Source organism: Typha latifolia, chromosome 4, assembly GCF_019914945.1.
Source record: "Typha latifolia isolate L0001 chromosome 4, TyphaL0001v2, whole genome shotgun sequence".
NCBI lineage: Eukaryota > Viridiplantae > Streptophyta > Magnoliopsida > Poales > Typhaceae > Typha > Typha latifolia.
The window spans coordinates 14786693-14804012 of NC_133089.1; the positions used below are offsets into that span (position 1 = coordinate 14786693).

At 37.1% G+C, this 17320-nt stretch overlaps 1 protein-coding gene across 3 annotated transcripts in view; it reads left to right on the forward strand.

Moving 5' to 3' along the window:
* Positions 1-17320, forward strand: part of LOC140786706 (uncharacterized) — a 29416-nt gene that overhangs the window by 2829 nt on the left and 9267 nt on the right. For all 3 annotated transcript variants that reach the window (XM_073135324.1, XM_073135322.1, XM_073135325.1), the window contains exons 6-9: positions 13414-13504; positions 14731-14822; positions 16280-16354; positions 16616-16710. In XM_073135324.1, the coding sequence (XP_072991425.1) occupies positions 13414-13504; positions 14731-14822; positions 16280-16354; positions 16616-16710 (353 nt within the window). The remainder of the gene's footprint in view (positions 1-13413; positions 13505-14730; positions 14823-16279; positions 16355-16615; positions 16711-17320) is intronic.

Genomic DNA, 17320 nt, shown 5'->3' on the forward strand with positions numbered 1-17320 from the left:
GTTTTATTGACAGCACCTGCATAGGACTTTGGCCTTTTTGAAACCTTACACTTAGTTATGATGATTATATGAATGTTCTAGAGAGGCATAAGTTCTCTTAAGTTTTAAAATTTCTGACAGAAATTTTTGTAGAAGATCATCACTTTCATCTATGAAAACCTTAAATATAAATTATTATGAGAAATAATTATGGCAACCGAAAGAAAAACACTAGGAATCATTTTACAGTTCTGAAAGATTTCAAATGATTAACTTCAACTAGTTCTAAATCTAAAATCTGGATCTCAAAATGCCAAAACCTTCACGCTTAGAAAGGAATCCTTCTATCTTAAAACTTACAAAAAATATATTATTTTTGACATTTATTTTGAAAATATTAGAACCATAATTTTAAGCTTAGGATATGTTTCCTATTGAGGATACATCCCATTGCTAGGCAGCACCAAAGATGGCCTTGCCAGTGGTGGCGCAACACTTGGTATGTCAAGTGGGACACCCCGTGTCGAGCCATGCCATTCGTCACGGTCGTATGCCGGTCATTGTGCTGATGTAGAGCCATTTTTTTTAAAACTTTTCTATTTTCATCAATCATCATCAAATCAATTTTGATCATTTTCTTAACAAATATGATATAACACGTGGATTTCTTTTTTTTTCTTTACTTTTTCTTATTTTCATCAATCATCATCAATTTACTGCTAGTCAAGCTGGATCTTCACGATCGGTTTTTTAGTCGACTTAAATCATCTTCACGATCAATTGATCCCTTAGAAGGCTCAGATAAAAATAATAATGATGAGACTAGAGATAATAATGATAATATTGGTGATGGTGATAATGACGAGACTCAGTTTGGTAGTAGTGATGATGGAGATGAGACATGTATCCCTGCTATACAATTTTCTCAAAGACGTATTATTTTTACAGAGGAGAAAAATTTCACGCATATCACCTAAGATCAAAACCATAAGGTAGACCTAGATAACCATGAGGCAGATTTTTTTAGAGAGAGAATAAAAGAAAAGGATCATCTCAAGCTCAATACAATTACAGTCAGATGAGGAAAAAACTTAAATTTGTAGATACTAGGAGATTAGGAGAGGTGCGTCCACAGGATAATATAAGTTTATCATCATTACTATCATATCAATCACACCCATCAAAACAACACTTTTATTATATTACATGTCCATAATCTGACATATGCTAAAGGTATGCTTGTGTCGGTGCCAGTCATTCCCGTGCATGTTCGCTATCCATATCATAACACATGAAAATTGTAAAATTCCTATTTGTATAAAGACTATGTGAGACATCACAACGAGCAATACTATCAGTTGATGAGTTTTGAAGATTATCAACAGTATTTAATGCAACATTTTTGTGTTATTCTTGTGCCGATAAAAAAAGTCTTTGATTATACTCGTCATTCTACGTTTAACTAGATATTAAGTTATTATGTATTCAATGATTAATATTAGTTTTAATGAATGTATTCAATCATCTTATGTGTTAGATAATATTTATATTTAACTGTTGTAATATCTTTAATAAAATAGATTATTAACAAACATAGTCTAAAGATAACACTATAATGTAGGTTTTAATACATATTTTTAAACTAAAAACTGAAGATTGACATGCCGAAGACCCAAAAATATCTCTAGCTATCATAAAAATTTTAGGAAATTTTATAAATCACACCCTATATTTTATCTATTTTATGATTTACACTCTATCTTTGAGATTTTTGTAACCCGACCCCTATTTTTTCTTATAATTCTCATTTATAAGAAAAAAGTAGTCCTGCATAAGAGATAGCATGCCGAGTAATGGTCAGGTAGACAAATGCCCCGACCAGCTGACGATATCTAGTCGAATTTGGAAGAAGTTGAACATAGGGCTGAAGCTTCACATGAAGCTCAACTAGGGTAGAAGCGGGACGAGTGTCAGTGATAGTAGCACAACTGAGAATGTTTGTAATATATATTTTTTGTTGGGACAGTAAAAGACCATGGGATGATTGAAAAATTTCGATACCCAAAAAGTATCGAAGAGGACTGAAGTCCATTTCAAACTAACTTTGAAGATGTTGCTGAAGAGGCCAAATACCGGTTGAGTCAGCTCTAGTGATAATCATATCATCGACATATAGAAGAAGGACTCGACCATAAGCATAAGACTGCAAAAACATAGATGGCTTTTGAAATATGTAGGATGTGAGAACAGTACAAGATTGGTCAAACTAGGCACGAGGAGCCTGCTTGAGCTCATAGATAGCTCGTCACAATCGATAGATGTGACCTGGGGGAAGAGAGAAACCAGGTGAAGGATCCATGAACAAAACACATTCTTAACGTCTATTTAATAAAGAGGCCACTGGCAATCGGAAGCAACAGGACTCAAAATAATTTGGCGAAGTGTCTGTTCCTGAACTACAGAAGTGGAAAGACAAAGAAGGAAAGGGATATACTCATTTTTTACAGCAAGAATAGTATAGACAGAGCTTATCCGAGTAATAGGAGCAAATGTCTTCTTGTAATCTATCCCGTATTTCTAAGTAGAGTCTCGAACAACTAGACGAGCTTTGTACCTAGCAATAGATCCATCAGGCAAATACTTGACCTTGAATATCCATTTACAGCCGATAAGCACGATGTTAGGCAACCAAGGGACAACATCCCAATTATGGATATGTTGAAGGGTCTGAAGCTCATTTGTCACAGCCTGTTGCCACTTTGAAACTTGGTTAGCCTCATGATATGACTTAGGCTGAGGGGTAAGTGAATGGCTGCAAGAAAGATGTGAAACTGAGAAAAGTATGTAGCGGAAGTTATCAGAAAATAATATTAGTTGGGAGGGTGACGTTCACACAATAGATAATGACAAGCGAGTGTAGAAACCGCCACAATAGAGGATGGGATAGTCGGAGGGATACTACCATTAGAGAGAGGCTTAACTGTAGGAGGGGGACACAGCCTACTAGCGTAGAAGTATGACAGGGTTGTCATGGGAGGGGGTGCTTCTTTGAAAGAGCTGAAACCTCAGTAAGTGAGGCGCAGATAAAACTGATAGTAAATGAGTATCTATGGGTAGAGTATCATACAAGTAGGGGGGTGCAGATGGTGGGGCTAAGGTAAGGACATCCAAAGGGACGAAAGATAAGATAGTGTAGTGAGATCCAGAAAGGATAAGTTCGAGGGACCCATAGTATCATAGGTGAAGAAGGGTGTCTATTCCAGAAAAGTGACATGGCGTAATATTCTAAGACGATGAGCATAAGTGTCATAATAATGATAGTTTTTATGCTCAAGACTATACCTTAGAAATGTATTTAGTTGCTTGAGAGGACAACTTGTTGCGTTTATCCGGAGGAAGAAGAACAAAGCATGTTCAACCAAAGATAGAAAGATTGCCATAAGATGGTGAAGTACTATAGAGATGCTCGTATGGAGTCACATCATCAAAAATTGAAGATGAAGTTCAATTGATTAGATAGAGAGTAATTAGAAGAGCCTCAACCCAGTAAGAACGAGAAATAGAAGCCTTAAAGAAAAAAGCACGAGTGGTCTAAAGAAGATGATGCTTTTGTTTAGCAACACCATTCTGAGCAAAAGTATAGGGACATGATTGCTGAGGTAGAGTGGCGGTAGAAGCATGAATAAAATGAAATTCAGAAAAAAGGTACTCTTAAGCACTGTCAGATCGGAAGATCTTAATAGATTGACCGAACTGAATATGAATCATAGAAGAAAAATCACGAGAGATCTGACATACCTCAGAACATAGGAGCACGAGGTAAATTCAGGTGAAACAAGAGAAATCATCAATAAAGCATACATAATAGAGAAAATCAAGACTAAAAGAAAGGGGAGCTGGACCCCAAATGTCAGAGCGCACATAATCAAAAGGGGAATCAGAGATACTCCCACTAAGAGGAAAAAAAGGGCCCGATGTTTTGCTAACTTACAATCAATGCAAGGAGACAAATAAGAAAAATGACTATTGCCTAAGGATCCAGACCTGGTTAAGGTCTTGAAATGTTGACTTGATATATGACCTAAACGTTGATGCCACAGGTCTGAAGGAGATAGAGGAGTAATGAGACAAACACCAAGACTAGGTGGAGCAATATGATGAAGGTAGTCCAAGTAGTAGAGCCTATGAATCTTATTACCGGTCCCAATCCTCTGGCCTATTGACGTGTCCTCCACAACACAAGAAATAGAAGAGAAGGACACATTGTTACCAGAGTCAACAAGTTGAGTAATAGAAATAAGGCTTATTGTACGACCGAGAATAAGCTAGACATTCGATAAAATAAAATGACTAGTAAGATCCGTTGTAGGGGTGATGTAACCAATGTGCGAGATGGGGTAATGAGTCCCATCAACAGTGTGAACATGAGGAAGGACAGTGGACTTAGGAGTGAGACTAGTGAAAATAAAAGTGTCACTGGTTATATAATGTGAGGCACCAGAATCAAAAGTTCAAGATTTAATTATACTAGAGAAAGCAAAGATAGAAATAGAGACACCAGTAAAACTAAAGGCTCTCATGGCTGATCGGAACATAAGATGTTATTGTGGACTTTTGTTCAACATTTGATGAACAATTGTTGAAAACAGAATTATTAAAGAATAGGAGCTAGACATAGTGAAATTTCGTTGAACACTAGGTGGGCACTCGCTATGTTACGAACCAGATTTGGGATGATTCTGACTTAAGAAAATTATAAAAATTTAGGTGGTGGTAGCTTCACGAGATAGAGATCTAATGACTCTAGTTTCACGTCAATCGGATGTCTAGATGAAAAGATATAATTAAAATAATGGAGCAAAGTTGGAGGATGGTGGATGGCCAAGGGTGGTGGTGGACGGTCGTATAGTTGGGTGGCTGCTGGAGAAAGGTAGCGGCTAGGGTTTGGGTGCTTGGAAGGGTTCTACTCTTATAAGGATAAAGATGATCTAATGACTATGATAAAAATGGTAAATGTGATAATAAGAAAATAACTAAATTCATAATTCTCAATGCTTGGATACTTGGATTAAACTAAGAAGTCCAGTCCCTCAGTATATAGAGGTCTGGTACAATGAGTCATACTCGGACTTAGCCCTATAAGCTTATACGACTCAAATTAGGACTTGCTCAGAAGCTTACATGATTTAATTGAATTTGTCTTAGTGGCTTACATTGCTTAATTGAACTTGCTTTAGTGGTTTATATGACTTAACTAGACTTGCCTTAAAGGCTTACATAAGCATGAATCAATTAAAAAATAAATAGACTTAATCCATTGAGCTTAATGTCCTCATGATGTGATCTGACCTGACCTGGTTCATATCACGTTGAAAAATAGTTATGCTGCTATTGCACTTGATGCATCAAACTTTTGTTAAACACTTAGTGAGCATCGCTGAAAATATTATCTGTTGCTGTATGACTTTTTCATCAAACACTTGAAAAGCAAGCCTTCAAGGCTTTCTTGACTTCAATGCCAAAACTAGTGGGCGATAGAAAGAGTGAAAAACGATTCGCTAGCTGGTGAGCAAGCCTCCGAGGCTTCCTTATATTCAATTCCAACAACAATGGGCTGCAGTAGAAGTGAAGCAAGGAAGGTAGCTTTACTGACCCACAGTGGAGCTAGCTGCAAGAGAAGACGACACTGTTGGAGCTGTGGAAGAAGTGATGTCGAGAGGCACGATGCAGTTTAGGGAGGCTGTAACGAGAAGAAGTGCTTTCTTCATTGGCAATTGGTGGACACCTACTGCTAGAGTTGCTCATAGGCAAGAGGCCATAAGGGAGCTGCTCGTCGAAGAGCTCAGATCAAGCCAATATGTCTAGAGAACCCGTTGGAGATAGTGAAAGAGAAATGAGACTGTTTGAGCTGACTCTAGAGATCAGAATGCTCTAATACCATGAAACAATACAAGGCCTAACCCTAGATTAGATTTGAAGAAAAGAGAGGAAAAGATGAGAAGATTTGGTGAAAAATGTATTGCTTGAGATGATAGAGAGGGACTTGGCCCTATTTATACAAAATCACCATATATCTTAATAAATTAATAAATTAATAAAATATAACATAATAACTCTTACTACAAACAATTTTATGATTCTCTTTTGATTGGAAGTTGAATTTTGATTAAGGGGCCATTGGAAAAAAGGGTTTTCTTTTACAATATCAAGATTTTCTTTTTGACATAGTACAAGAAGTACTTACACCTTTCTCTACTCTAGTTCTCGCAGCCTCATACGTGTCCTATCCCTAAAATAACTGATGCAAGACAACTTCTCGATTGCAGATTTGAGAAGAACAAGTAAGAAAAATAATCAAACCCGGGGAATCTACCAATTGAGGTGTCGGAATTCATCGATGTTGGAATCCACCAACAAACACTTAATATGTGAAAACTCTCAAAATAGTCATTAACTAATAAAAGAGGATTACAAACCTTTATATAGGCAAAACAAAATAAAAGACAAAGAGGAGAATAGCCCTATAAGGTTAGTCAAAACCCTTGTTAAGCCAAAGGACTACGAGTGTAGCCCTCTTGTGCCTACGAGAATAAAGGTGATGAATAATGGTGTCCACACTAATAGTCGATGGGGTGTGAACGACTCTGATAGTACTCTAAGATGCCATGGTCAAGCTGTAGTAACTCTTTGTAAGTGATCCACAATCAGATTCTAGTCGACCTTGTCATCGAACTAGACAATGGTGAGCTCCTCCTTCTGTAGTAGATATTATTTGATCATCTAAAATAGTGTATATTATTTCTTATAATATGGATGGAAAAGGAGAAGTGGTATGTGATATATCAAGTATGTTTGGAATAATAGTGGATGTAGCATATGGTTTAGTGGGGATGTTCATAGGTGGTTGGTAGGCTACTAAATCATCAATATTAAAAGTACAACTAATGCCGTACTCAAGGGGAATGTCAATGACATAAGCATTAGTGTATGCTCGTTTCAGAACTTGGAAAGGTCCTTCACTACGAGCATGCAACTTCCAAACTGCTCCTGAAGGGAATCGTTCGGGTCTGACATGAATCATAACATGATCTCTAACATTGAACTCCTTAGCATGCTTGTGCAAGTTGGGATGTATTTTATACTGACGATTACTCGTCTCAATTTGCTTAGTGATCTCATGATGCAAAGAATGAACATGATATACAAATGCTTTAGCAGACTTAGAGACTCTAGTATGAGATGACATGGGCAACAGATCTAAAGGTTTGTGTACTTTAAAATCATGAACAACTTCAACTGAACTCATGCCTATAAACCTATTGATGAACTTATTGTATGCAAATTGGGTTATAAAAAAATTGACATCTCAATTTCTGTTATAATTACCCACGAGACATCACAAAAGATTTTCAAAACTATGATTAACGACCTCGGTTTGACTGTCGGTTTGAGGATGATAGACTATAGAGAAATTCAATTTTGTGCCAACTATGTGCCATAAGGTTTTCCAAAATTAGCTTATAAAGAACATCTCAGTTGAATACAATAGTTTTTGGAAGACTATATAACTCGACTATATGGGTAAAATATAATTTTGCCACATGTGAAGCATTAGAGGTCTTAGCACAAGGAATAAAATGAGCCATCTTAGAGAAGTGATCCACGACCACAAAGATCAAATCATGTTTGTCAAAGGTGAGGTAATACAAGGACAAAATTCATACTTTCTACCACGGGTGATCAGGCACAGGTAACGGGTGTAAAGTCTAGTGTTTTGTTTTCTGTGGTTTACTGATTGACAAGTTCTACATTAGCCAACTAATTTTGCTACGTTATGCTTGGAACTTGGCCAGTAGAATTGGCGCTCAACTTCTTTGATGGTCTTATCACGTCCAAAATAACTCGACAGGCTATCGGCATGGATCTCCCAAACTAGAAAATCACGTATGGATGTATGGGAATCACAGAGCTTGTTAACCTTAAACAGGTAATGTTCTGGAGGGAATAACTATCTAAGGCTACGTTCGGATCATTCAGTAAAGGTCGTCCTTTATATTGTCAAATCCAGTGACTTTAATGCTAATGGCAAAAAGAAGGCTAACTCGTCGGCTAAGCGCATCAACCGCCATATTCTCAACCCAACTCTATGTTTGAGTACAAAAGTGTACTCCTGTAAGAACTCAATCCAATGAGCATGTCTCGAATTTAGTTTCTTCTAAGAATTTAAGAATCGAAGAGCTTCATGGTCGGAATAAAGGACGAATTCATGCGGGAGTAAATAATGGTACCAATAGCACAAAGCTTAAATAACCGCATAAAATTTCTTATCGTAAATGGAGTACTTTTGTTTGGCCTCATTTAGTTTCTTGCTGAAATAGGTAACAGGATGACGTTCCCGGCTAAGAACACCGCCAATGTCAATGCCTAAGGCATCGCATTCCACTTCAAAGGCTATAGAAAAGTTAGGGAGACGCATTACTTGTTGACTTACTCTAATGAAAATCCCTTTTATTCAAGCAAGCAGTAATTGGAGACATGATAATGCTAAACCGCTGAATGAAGCATCGATAAAAAGTAGCAAAGTCATGAAAGCTACAGACATTATAAATGTTTCGCGGTTCCACCCAATCAATAATTGTCTTGATCTTTTTAGGGTCGGTGCAGACTCATTAGAAGTAACCACAAACCCTAAGAAGATGACTTTGAAAAAAACACTTCTTCCTATTGCCATAGAGTTGAGCAGCACAAAGCACAAGATAAACTTGACGCAAATAGTCCAAATAAAGCTCTTTTGACCAACTATAAATCAAAATGTCATCAAAGTACACCACAAGAAATTTTCCCATGAATAGTCAAAGCACTTGTGTCATAACATGCATGAAAGTGCTCGGGGCATTTGATAGACCGAAAGACATCACCAACTATTCATACAATCTGTCTTTCGTCTTAAAAACGGTCTTTCATTCATCGCCTAAGTGAATTCGGATTTGATGATAACCACTTTTAAGATCAATCTTAGAGAAAATTGAAGTTCCCGTCATCAAGTCAAGCATGTCATCAAGCCGCGGAATGGGAAATGATATTTGACCGTTATTTTATTGATGGCTCAACTATCGACATACATACGCCAAGATTTATCATTCTTTGGCGTAAGCAAAGCAGTAACAGCATAAGGACTTTCGCTCTTGCGAATATAACCCTTCATAAGTTCATTCACTTGACATTGCAGTTCAGCATATTCGTTGTGGTTCATTTGATAATGTGGCAAGTTTGAGAGAGAAGCCCTAAGGACCAAGTCAATTGCATGTTAGATATAGCGCAAAGAAGATAATTAATCTGGAAGATCATCCAAAAATACATCTTAAAACTCATTTAGTATAGAAGCAACTTCTTCGAATGACAGAGTGAGGGTAGTGCTCCCAACTTCACAAGCTACTAAGACGAACACAACAAAGCCTTGGTTTGCTCTTTTTTTTCAATTATTTTAGAATTTATTATGTGCAAACCTCTTTTACCAGGAGCATTTTTTTTTGTTATCTTTGTTAATTATTTTTGGACACATATGATTTATCTTAATCTTCTTGCTTTTAAAAATGAAGGAGCATGAGTTGGAATGCCCAAAAATGGTTACATCAGGATCAAATAACCAAAAGCAGCCAAAAATAATATGCCCTACATTCATCGGCACAATGTCACACCATACGTTCCTCATAAGAAAAAAAAGTGAGAGGGACTAGGCATCTCTCATTTATAATGATTGAGAAATTATTTTACCCAAAATGCCTTATAAGGGTTCGAATGAGGTGTGGATTTTAACGTCAAGCGAAATATACCTTTAGAAAAGACTGCATTAATACAACTTCCACTATCGACGATCACCTTGCAATCTTTGGTCCCACATTTGATATGTAGAATATTGCATTCCTTCACCAATCGTCAGTCTTCCGGAGTTGCGTCAAAGCGCAATGAACGACACCAACAGTATGATCTTCGTAACCACGATCATCGTCATCGGGGTTAGGTTCATAAACGTATTCGTCGAGCTGGTTTTCTCCTATAGTATCATCCTATTCCCCAAGGTAAAGGGCCTTTCGAGAACAGTTCAAGGCTACATGACCAATCTATCTACATTTGTAACATTGACGAGGGTCATTGACAGGTGCAGTTTAAGGAACTATTTTCCTTTGTCGGGTTGGGTAGATGTGACAGTTTGGGTAGGTTTAGAAGGCACTGCTGTAGTTTGAGCTTTTACGCTAGCAGGTGCATAATTGGGAGGTGTGCGCCCAATTGGTTGCTTAGGCAAATGTTGCCTACTAACCATTTCATAGTTTAACGCAAGAGCGTAAGCTTGATCCAAAGAGGTAACCTCAGAAAACTCTCTTTCGATGTCGTCTTTAAGGCCATGCCTAAGACGACTTAGCGTCATCCTCTCATCCTCCACAACATTACACCTCAACATGTATTCGTCAAATTGGGAGACATAATCGCTTATAGATTTATTTCCTTGTCTAAAATTATTTCATTGATCCAAAAGGTCACCAAGATAAGAATGTGGCAAGTATTTTTCTTTTAATTTTTCTTTTATTTCATGCTAATGAATGATGGGAGGTTGATTTCGTCGCTCTAAGATTTGATCTATACTTTGCCAAAACAATTTGGCTCGACTGACTAGTTTCATTTGGGCAAATCTAACTCTTCAATTTTTCGACAGATCATACCACTCAAAGAAGTGGTCAATCTCACGAAGCTAGTCAATAAACACAGCAGGATCTAAACGACCGTTAAAAGTAGGGGCATCAACCTTAATGTTTTTTATAAGTTGATCTTTGTGGTTTTAAAATTCTCCAAAGACAACATTGCCTCTAAACCCCTTATTATTGTGAAGATCGAAGGCATCTTCACGTTAATTTTGCCTATGGGATTCTCTTTCATGACCTCTCTCATGGTGAGGATAGTATGGGGTCTGTCGATAGGTATCGACATTAGGAGCGGTACGCATAACACCCGTGTTGGATACACCGACGTCACCCTTGTTGTCCACGACCTATCTCAATAGCCTCAAGACGGGCATTGAAATCGTCCGGTCTAGTTGTAATGTTTTCAATAAACTGTTGTAAAAATCTATGAAAATATTTCATGGTATTGGGTTCCATAATAGGCTGGGATGGTGTGCTAGAGATTAGCCTACCACTACGAAGGTTCATGTAATGTGTCTTCACTACTAAAGGAATAAATGTAATAAATGAATAATGAGATACAAACTAAGATATCACAGCGAACAATAAGAGAGTAATAGACAGAATAACCTACAACCACTTATGAAGTTTTTTGTTTTAATAAGAGCCAGTTAGATTTAGCAAAAAGTTGCAAACCAATAGTACAAACTCTCGAGATCGAGACGATGACGTTAGATATGTCAAGATTTTCTCTCTAACCTAGCTAGTTATATTGTTTATATTAATTGTTTTGATTTTAATAAGCAATATACGTAGGTAGGTAATAGCAGGCTCAAGCGTTTGTCTTAATGAAACAAATATAGGATTATGATCCACACCAAAAGAAATATAGTTGTTATTTAAAGATTAACAAATAACACTAAATAAATGATGGATGTTATTGAATTTCGCAAGTCCACTGAAAGGTGGTGGCAGTAGCCCAACAGCACCAGTAGTGGCGGTGGCGTTAGTGGCAACAGCAGCTAGAGGCAATGGCGGCAGTGCGAGGGGCTTCAGCAATAGTGGCAGTGGTTGCGGCAGACGACAACAGCGGTAGTGCCAGTGGTGGCAGCGACAGTGGCGGTGGTAGTGGCAATGATGGTGGTGGCAACGGTAGCGACTGTGGTGGCAATAGCTACAGCACAATGGCAGCGACTCGGTGGTAAAGGCGGTGGCGCAGCGGTGAGGCGATGGAGGTCGGAGGACGTGACAGGACGACGGTCTTGGTGGAGGGCGGTGGAGTTGTTCTTGGAGATCGGCAGCAACGTCATCCGTGGAGATTAGCGGCGGCGGCGTCGAACGGAGCGATGTTGGTGAAGATGATAGTGAGGATGTGAGTGAAGGTGGAGGCTAGGGCTAGAAAGATGAATAGATTTGGAGGTGGGATCGGCTGGGAGAAGACTTGATGGGGAATGGGTTAAGTTAAATGGGTGTGGATTATGGGTAAGCGGGTCGGTCTTTTGGGTAAGAATTTTGATCCACTATGGTTAAAAGAAAGGTTAGTTTGGGCATGGTGGGCTTAGTTGGTTAGTGGGCTTTGGGCTTTGGAATGATGAGTTTGGTTTAGATTAATGAATTTGGGTTTAAAGGATTTGGTTTAGTTGATGGGTTAATGGGTTTAGGCTTTGGGTTTGATTTGGAGGGAATGTAGATCAGAATTTAGAATTCGAAAGGCTATCTGATAAGTTTGGAAAAGTTAGGAAATTACGATAAGATAGGGATTAAACTACAAAAGGAAACAATAAACTAAATTTTGGAATTTTGATTTTTTTTTTCAACAAAGACGTTCTTTTTTTGTTCTACAACGGGAAAAGAAAATTTATTGAATAAAACTTACTTTTAATGATTTTCTAACTTTATGTGGAGATTTGGCAATAGTAATAGTTCCTTGTTTTCCTCGCTAAGGGTGATCTCATTGTGTAACTCGGATCTAGATCTTGATGTTGACGGGTGATGGACCTTGTCGCACTCCGGTGTTCGTGGGGCGATTGATCTGATGAAAAAAAGATGTGGCGTAGCGTAGCATCCAAGGAGTGGGGTATCCATAAATCAGGAAATGATTGGCTCTGATACCAAAGCTGATGTAGGACAACTTCTCGATTGCAGATTTGAGGAGAACAAATAGGAAAAATAATCAAACCTATGGAATCCACCAACCGAGATGTCGAAATCCACCGATGTTGGAATCCATCAACAAATACTCAATATGTGAAAACTCTCAAAATGTTCATTAACCAATAAAAGAGGATTTCAAGTTTTTATATAGACAAAACAAAGCAAAAGACAAGGACGAGAATAGCTCTATACGGCTAGTCAAAACCCTCGTTAAGCCAAAAGGCTACATGTGCAACCCTCTTGTGTCTACGAGAATAAACGTGACAAATAGTGGTGTCCACACCAATGACCATATACATGGAGCTAGGCAAAGTTTGCCTCTAGAAAACAATCTCTAATACCATGTTAACTCACCATCTTCTCTAAATGCTTAAGCTATTAGAGAATGATGGTTTTAACCTAAAAATACTCTAACATGAGTATAATTGGTTAAGCGCACTTAGAAGATTGGTTGTTTTGTTGCATGCACTTTTGTTTTTACCTCTTTTGTGTATGTTTGTAGTTTATCTTTTTTTGTCTTTCATGAATGGAACTGATCAGTTAGCTTATGCTCCCAAGTTTTAGCTCTAAAAGTTTGATGAGTTTAGCAGTTGATATTTTGTAGGGAATCTATCTTGCAGCAGTTACAAAATCAGGCTGCTTAACAGTGTATGACTTTGAGACATTATATTGCAGCACATATGGTTCTGTGTCTGGTAAGTTTCTATATTATGATGGACTCAGCTGGATATCCTGTGAAAGTTTTTTTTATTGTGTAATCCTTTAGGGCGGAAATTTTCATGCACATGCCTCTTTTTCGTGTCAAATTCAAAATGATTCGCTTGCATATTCAAATGTATTTCAGATTGGCTGCTTTGTTTTCAAATTATTTAAGGCTTTTAAGCTTGTATTATGAAAGTTTCTTGATCACCAAATTATATAGTAAAACTCTAAAAGAGAAAAAGCCTGCAAATAAGATGGCAGAAAGAGAGTGAGTTAGTTTCTCAATGTCATAAGATATGATTTCATGCTTAGATGTGCATGATTTTGTACAGCAATGTCTAAATGCTACAAATTAAGGAATACTTGTGGAGATATGTCTATATGCATTTGTGTAAATTTTCTAGTCTAATGGTTGTGTACCTTCAAGAGACGTACAAAGATAAGTTGGACATACACCAGTTGCAAATTTTCCTTGATTCAAATGACTCTTTTGATGATATATCATTTCTCTGAGAGTGCCTTCATCTATAGGCAGTATTTTTTTGAGAGGAATAAGTGGTTCTTGAATTAATTTCCTACACTGGTTCTTTCTATATTTGTAGTCAATGAAACAATTAGAAAGCAAATAAACATATTACATAAATATGTTAATAAAACCAAACAACACATAATAAGAATAGAACATGCCTTCAAAACATGTTCAGATTAACACCTCAATTAGGCTAGACAATCCATAATGAAGACTGAACAACAGTCCTATTGGATGGATTCAGCCCAGACCATGTACTGCAAATCTCATTATGGGCATCCAAATAATAGAATAAGAATATTCTGATCCATAGCATTGTAGCATTGTTCATTTTTATGCCAATTGTATCAAATTATTGATGGAATTAAAGCTAGAATGTGTGAAAGGATGTGTAGAAGTGACTAAATTTGCCATATTTAAATATGTCTCAAGACATCTATACTCCAACTCAGTAGGATTCAATTCCTCTGAAGATAAAGAATGCAAAGCAATTTATCTTTCTGGAAAGTGCCTCTATATTTGCACAAATTTTCTCTGCAGCTCTCCAGATATAACTTCTGCAAAATTTGCCTATGACCCTTTCTTTACTGTGACTGTGGGCCTGAGACAGTTCTCCTTTATTTCAATCTTGATGCTAACTGATTTGATGATATTAATTTACACTGTACTGGTTATTATTGTTCTTGACAGGTTTATTGGATGAGAAAGCAACAAACCTTCTGCATATTCCTAATTGTGTGTCCTTTGATGTTGTTCGATGGAATCCAGCAAATCAAGATGAGGTCAGGATGAGATCGTTCTAATATTCCTGAAGCAAAATAGTTACATATCTGGAGTAATATATGGCAAAAATTTATTTTGTCCTTAAATTAATACCAGTCGGTTACTTTAATGTGCACTGTTGGAAGTAAATCAAAATCAATATGAATGCCTATAAAAGGTTGTGCAGATGAAAGCATCTGTAGAGAGGTGTTCTAACCAGTTTAATGTCTACCATCTTCCAGATTTCTTCTTTAATTCTGTCTAATGAAGCTTTCCTTGTGATATCAGCTAGTAATTGATAGTTTATAGTGCTGTCTTCTTTATTTGAGAATGATGCTCTCAGTCATTTTCCATTTCTATTCTTGCCCGGTCTTGTCATAAGCTAGCACTTTGTAGAAGTTAGCATATTGAATAAGACATGCAATGATCTGAATAAGTCGCCGCAGATATGCAAGGAATTGCATTCCTGTGAATAAGAAAGTATATACAGGATTGCATCTTAATCTGTTTATGAAAGAAAATATAAGAAAGGTTTCTCTAAGATCCTTAAGGTTTCCTATATATTTTCTCCCCACACCCATATTGCTGGGAAAAGGCTTTTGTAAAGATGAACATTTTCCTTACCAAACTTGCATGTTGTTGTGAAAATGATCATCTGAGTTCTATATTGCTGTTAGTTAAGCTCTCTCAGATTTTTAACATGTGATGCTCAGATACATTCTCTACTGGTAATCTAGTATACTTAGTATACACGATTGTATTTACTAATATTTGGTCTTGACTAATTATTTAAGTTTTCCCTACCTTTAAGAATGTGTTTGAGACAGTTGTATAGATATATGTCAGTAGTACGTTTAGGTAAGAAGGGAGGCCTATTTTGCAATGGATATCTTCATGTTTTGCCTAGGGCTTCAGGCCTTCAATTCAGTAAATACTATCCTGAGTTCTGAATGGCTATGGATGCAAACATTTTCTCTGGAATGTGCTTGCCTATCCTTTGGTGTCTATAGTATATGTCTATGCGTCTAGTATTACATTTATGTATGTCTGAAGATGCATATGTAACTCTGAACATGTTGCCATGTTGATCGGCATGATAGCATTTGTTGATCTTGCCTGCTGGAGCTGTGCCAGCTGCAATCTGGAAATCGAAGGGGCACTATGTGAGGGGTGTGCTGACAGCTATAAGTGTTGGAAGTTGGAACACATACACTGAGAACGTACTGTACTAATGGCCTACTAGATGCCCTCATGCAGCTGCCGTTAAATAATTTGATTTGGAGTGCATGCCAATAATTACTGCTGCTTTCCAATTGATCATGTTTTATTATCCCTTCTCTTCGAATGCTACCTATAGGTTTAAAGCTGAACTATGTTTCAATCTATAGTATAATACTACTATAGTGACAAAGTTCAGTTTTGCAAGGGTGCCACATATGATTCTTAGTCAGCAGATAAATCTTTGTTCGATTTGCAGGTTGTCTGTTCGTCTAGGCAAAGCGACTCAGTTCATCTGTTTGATATCAGTTATATCTCATCTGAACCTCATGAAGTGAGTTCTGTACTTCTCATCTGATCCTATTTATTACTTCTACCTGCCTAATTCGATCTTCAACTATATTCTTTATTTCCTTAAGTATGATTTGATTTCTTTACATCTTATTCTCCCATGATGCTCATCCTTGGTAAATAGTTACCTTTAGTTGCTTTCCATGATGTTGCCTTGCAAAATAATTTCCTAGTTGTAATATGTCATTACGTACCTTTTACCTAGCTGATTGTTATAGTTATTTCGGGATTACTGCTAATATAGGTGCTACGGAGACGAAGATTTAAATCTTGGGGGCTCAACCCTGAACCTTACAAAGGTCTATCTGATTTAGTTTTTTCTTCTGAAGACAAGTCGAGGTACGTAGCAAATTTTCATTTTAGCAGCTGTGCTTGAGTCAATTGTAATTGACATATGTTTTCTGCTTGTCTTAAAAGTAAAGAAATTCAATGGCGTGATGTTACTTACAGATTGAGAACTGCCTTTTGCGTTTCTCTGTGCTTGTGGGTAGAATAAAACCACTACATTTTAATGCACACATTCCTAGTTTTTCCTGGCCTTTTATACATTCTACTATTAATGTTAAATTTGTTAAGTTCTGTTAGATGAATTCCTTCTATTATTAGACCTTTACATGCTGGACACATTCTACTATTAAGTTTGCATTTGTTTAGTTTGTTAGACACATTATACTCTTTATAGTACATTTACCAGCCTGCTAGTATGCATAATAGTGTAATACACTGTTATCACTCATTATTTAGATGCCTTCAAATATTGTTTCCTCATTTACATCTAGTTAAAAGTGAGAAGCGAGAAGCCGAGAACCATGTTGAATGCCAACGCATAACATCCTGTTAATTCCTCAATTTTGTCTAGAAAGTTTTGCAACAGCCTTATCATCAGTGCCACAAAACCAGAGTAAAATATTCCTTTCTCAAAACAAAGAAGCTGAGGTATAAATGTTGT